Below are 3,503 nucleotides of genomic sequence, written 5' to 3'. Positions count from 1 at the left end.
CCTTTAATCTATGGCCATTAGCACGTGTTTCTGCGCGTGGTTGTCTTCCTTTAAGGCGAGCGCGAAGGGTAGCCTCAGGCACCCCAAAAATCTCTGCAGCCTTCAGTATTGATTTGACTTTTTGATTTTTATAAGCTGCAATAGCCATTTGAATTCGGTTTTCTTGAGATAAAGGCATTTTTGATAGTGGTGGTGATAAAATGACGCGTTGAAAAAAGGAAGTGGTAGGGTGGAGGAAAATTCGTCGCTCGGTGGTATTCGTCGCTCGGTGGTTGATTACGTTAACTAGTTATACAACGGCCGAGGTGAAATACGATGCTCATCAAGCACAATTAATTATGATTTTACTGAGTTCACTTTCTATTTCAATTCAATTCCTTTTCATTGTACTTCTCCCATTCCTGTCCACAATCTATGAAGATAGGAGAAGCTAGAATAAAATAAATACTGTACATTCTCGCGACTTCTCATCACGAGAAAATAGCATCAACCACCCCAGCCGAACCTCAGTGATGCCGATTTCCACTTTTTTGTAGCTGATTTGTTTGGGCGTTAAAATCAAACAGGGAAGAAAACTCAAAGAACAGACAGACTGCAGACTGGATGGGATAAGATGCCAGTATTCTCGGAGGTAGCAGGTAATAAAGCAGCTTCTATCAGATGAAACACATGGGACTGTGTGTTTTCCCCCTCAATAGGCAGAGTACGGACAGCCAGCTTGCTTCATGAAAAAACGATTCCAAGTGCTGGTGCTGTAGCAACCATTTCTGTTACGTGCGAAGGTTTACTATCGTTCAACTAGCAGGCAGGTTGGCCATGTCGCCTTTCCCATCCTTGATCCAGTTCGGATCGATCAAACGCTCTCTCTCAGCGTAGAGTTGCTTGTATGCGCCACGGATGGTGCCATCGCTGACGTGCGCCACCTGGGAAATCTCCTTGGCCGTCTTGCCGTGTCCCATCAAATAGGACGCCATGTAGATGCACGCAGCCACGATCGACAACGGAGATCGGCCAGCAAGATCGCCCATGGTGGTGACGCGATCCGAAAGCGCCATCGAGACGTTGGTGACCTGGTACGGCAGATCCAGCAGGTTGCAAAACCGACTGCACAGATCGCTCGGCTTTGTAGAGGTGGTCGCCGTGTACGTCTCGTTCGGGTCCGGAACACCTTTACAGATGAGAAAGCCATGTTTAATACATGCCCGCAAATGAAAAGATGAACATCTGCAGTCTTGAATACTTACCTCCATTCTGCACAACGTTATTAATTCTCTCCAGATTCTGGGCGGTGAAGAACTTCTCCAGCGCCTTGTAGATCCTACCAATCTCTTTGCGCGTGACCTTGGTCACCGCGAAGATCTCAGTAAACGTTCGAGGCACTTTGCACTGGCGGCAAGCGATGAAGATGCATCCAGCAATGATCACATCCTGAGATTTGCCTTTGAACGCCTTCGCGTCGTCAACGATCTTGAAGAGATACTTCGCTGTATCGGCCACATTCTTCTGAATGTTAAAGCCATCGCACAGCGCTCCGATCTCCTTGTACGCCGCGAGAAGCGACTTGTTCGTCTTTTCACTCGACTGCTTGTTCTGGGCACGGTATAATTCGCGAGCCTTGCCTGTGGCACCCGCGGCGATCTGCGTCTCGAGCTGGTTGCCATTCAAGAGAGGGTTCGCGGCGTCACCGACACGAGACGGGTCATCATTGTTCTGATCATCATTCGAGAAGGTACGCCATTCGGAGTGCATATCGATCTCGCGATCTGAGAGCACCAACCCACACGAGCCGCAGACAGTCTCGTGGGAGTCGGGAAACTCGAGGTTCGGGGGAACCTCCTTGCATTCAGGGCAGATGAGATGGGCCGAGAGGTTCTTCCTCCACGTCGAGGGCCCTTCCCTCACTCCAGGAGTTGCGGTCGCCATGGTTGCAGCGTCGAGTTGATCAATATGGATCGTGAAAAACCTGTCGCTTCTCTAAGTCCTCGCGGGCAAAAAGGTGCTCGAAAACCTCGACAGAAGGGAGTGGCAAATGTCAGGCTGCAGTGATCAGAACGACGTGCCAGGCGGCGCCACGGCCTCAACAGCGATGAAGCAGAGGGGCAGTGCCGCGCATGAACTCAGCGAGGCCTGATGGGATATTTAAACATCTCAGATGCATGTCTCGCTGAGCTGCTCCATGGAAAGGAGGGAGATGTCGAAGGGCTCGAGTCTCACGAAACGAGGATTGCCTTTGAATGGCGAGGCTGGGTCGAAGGCCACCTGGCTGACTAATCTAACGTTTTGGGAAGGCGGTATCCACAGGCGGCGGCAAAGAGCGGCAGAATTATTAATTCTGCCGGGAAGAAGCTTGTAGATCGTACCAGAAGCCTGTACGAACTTCGAAGTATCTGAACAGGCTCCATCTCAATCCTTTTTGCAATTTCTAATACTAATAAGATCCTGATTTTACGCCATCAATAGGGAAAAAGGCCTGCTTGAGAGAACTGTGGATTAGTCGGATGTGGTTTCATGGCTATACTGAAGACTGATCCAACTATAGCGGCAAAGCAGAACAAATAATCTACCTAATACAACAGAGTCGACACATTTATAGCGCAGAACTCGTGCTGGATATCGATGACAGTGCTGATACACACAAGGTATCGTCTTCAATATTTCTTGGATTGACAGCTTTCAGACGATTAACAGAAAAAAAAAATACACAAGCCGCTTCCGGCTTCGCCTTCTGTGAAGTCTCTATCCCTAAACCCAGTATTATGAAGCAAATGAAAATCATGCAGGAAAGAGGAACGAAGAACACACCGCGTAAAATAAAAGGCGGGGACAAAAAATACAAGTTGCATGAGAAGAAAAAGTCAATGAACCTCCGAGTGGAACAGAAAGTATGCAGACAGAAGAATATGCGACCTGTACAGAAGAGAAGAAAGGAAGTCGGAATGTATACAGAAGATGTAGGAGGGAGTCTCGGTAACGAATGTCGAAGGCGTGAGGAAGAACTACTTAAGCGTTTAGTTCAATGCTGGCTGTGGTCAGGATGTCAGCAACCCGGTCGATCCATCTCTGTGTTTCTGTCCAATTTCCCGAATCTATAGCATCCCGGATGGCAGGGAAATACGCCTGATCGTAGCCCGACCAGGCCTGTGGTGCAAAAACCACATGTTTGAACTGCGTACGGTTGGGGAGCTGTTTTGCCACGATTGTTAGCCAGAGCTTTCGACCTTATATGGCAGCAGAAGAGGTCACAGATAAATCAGAAAACGCAATACTTACGCCTCCATCTTCCGCCAAATCCAGAAGACGAGTTTCAAAGTTAGCCATTCGGGTGTTGTGGGAAGTACGCTTGATTCCCATGACATTGCTCTCAAATCCCCCAGACCCATACACAGCACTGTACCAGACCTGATCCCAGGCATGAAACCGGGCTGCGTTCTCACGGAAGACACCAGCCGCATCGTAAAGAGGTTTCAGGTTCACTGACTGCTCCGACTGTCTCTTCGGGCCCG

At 49.0% G+C, this 3,503-nt stretch overlaps 8 protein-coding genes across 8 annotated transcripts; 3 read left to right on the top strand and 5 right to left on the bottom strand.

Annotated features, from left to right (window-relative positions):
* T310_6738 (uncharacterized protein) lies at window positions 1-289 on the bottom strand (the record flags this gene model as incomplete). The annotated part of the gene is made up of 1 exon (XM_013470461.1): window positions 1-289. A coding segment is annotated over one exon (289 nt), but the record flags the coding sequence as incomplete, so codon positions are not given.
* Window positions 290-758: 469 nt separating this feature from the next.
* On the top strand, window positions 759-1,220 carry T310_6736 (uncharacterized protein; the record flags this gene model as incomplete). Its single annotated transcript, XM_013470460.1, has 1 exon — window positions 759-1,220. A coding segment is annotated over one exon (462 nt), but the record flags the coding sequence as incomplete, so codon positions are not given.
* On the bottom strand, window positions 795-1,346 carry T310_6734 (Transcription initiation protein; the record flags this gene model as incomplete). Its single annotated transcript, XM_013470459.1, has 1 exon — window positions 795-1,346. A coding segment is annotated over one exon (552 nt), but the record flags the coding sequence as incomplete, so codon positions are not given.
* T310_6731 (Transcription initiation protein) lies at window positions 1,192-1,974 on the bottom strand (the record flags this gene model as incomplete). The annotated part of the gene is made up of 1 exon (XM_013470458.1): window positions 1,192-1,974. A coding segment is annotated over one exon (783 nt), but the record flags the coding sequence as incomplete, so codon positions are not given.
* On the top strand, window positions 1,768-2,046 carry T310_6730 (uncharacterized protein; the record flags this gene model as incomplete). Its single annotated transcript, XM_013470457.1, has 1 exon — window positions 1,768-2,046. A coding segment is annotated over one exon (279 nt), but the record flags the coding sequence as incomplete, so codon positions are not given.
* Window positions 2,047-2,587: 541 nt separating this feature from the next.
* T310_6729 (uncharacterized protein) lies at window positions 2,588-3,013 on the bottom strand (the record flags this gene model as incomplete). The annotated part of the gene is made up of 1 exon (XM_013470456.1): window positions 2,588-3,013. A coding segment is annotated over one exon (426 nt), but the record flags the coding sequence as incomplete, so codon positions are not given.
* Window positions 3,014-3,127: 114 nt separating this feature from the next.
* T310_6727 (uncharacterized protein) lies at window positions 3,128-3,403 on the top strand (the record flags this gene model as incomplete). The annotated part of the gene is made up of 1 exon (XM_013470455.1): window positions 3,128-3,403. A coding segment is annotated over one exon (276 nt), but the record flags the coding sequence as incomplete, so codon positions are not given.
* On the bottom strand, window positions 3,220-3,503 carry T310_6726 (Glutamate carboxypeptidase Tre2; the record flags this gene model as incomplete). Its single annotated transcript, XM_013470454.1, has 1 exon — window positions 3,220-3,503. A coding segment is annotated over one exon (284 nt), but the record flags the coding sequence as incomplete, so codon positions are not given.

The sequence above is a fragment of the Rasamsonia emersonii genome (genome assembly GCF_000968595.1).
Source record: "Rasamsonia emersonii CBS 393.64 chromosome Unknown ctg1118621760441, whole genome shotgun sequence".
Lineage (NCBI taxonomy): Eukaryota > Fungi > Ascomycota > Eurotiomycetes > Eurotiales > Trichocomaceae > Rasamsonia > Rasamsonia emersonii.
This window is presented reverse-complemented; position numbering and strand designations above follow the sequence as displayed.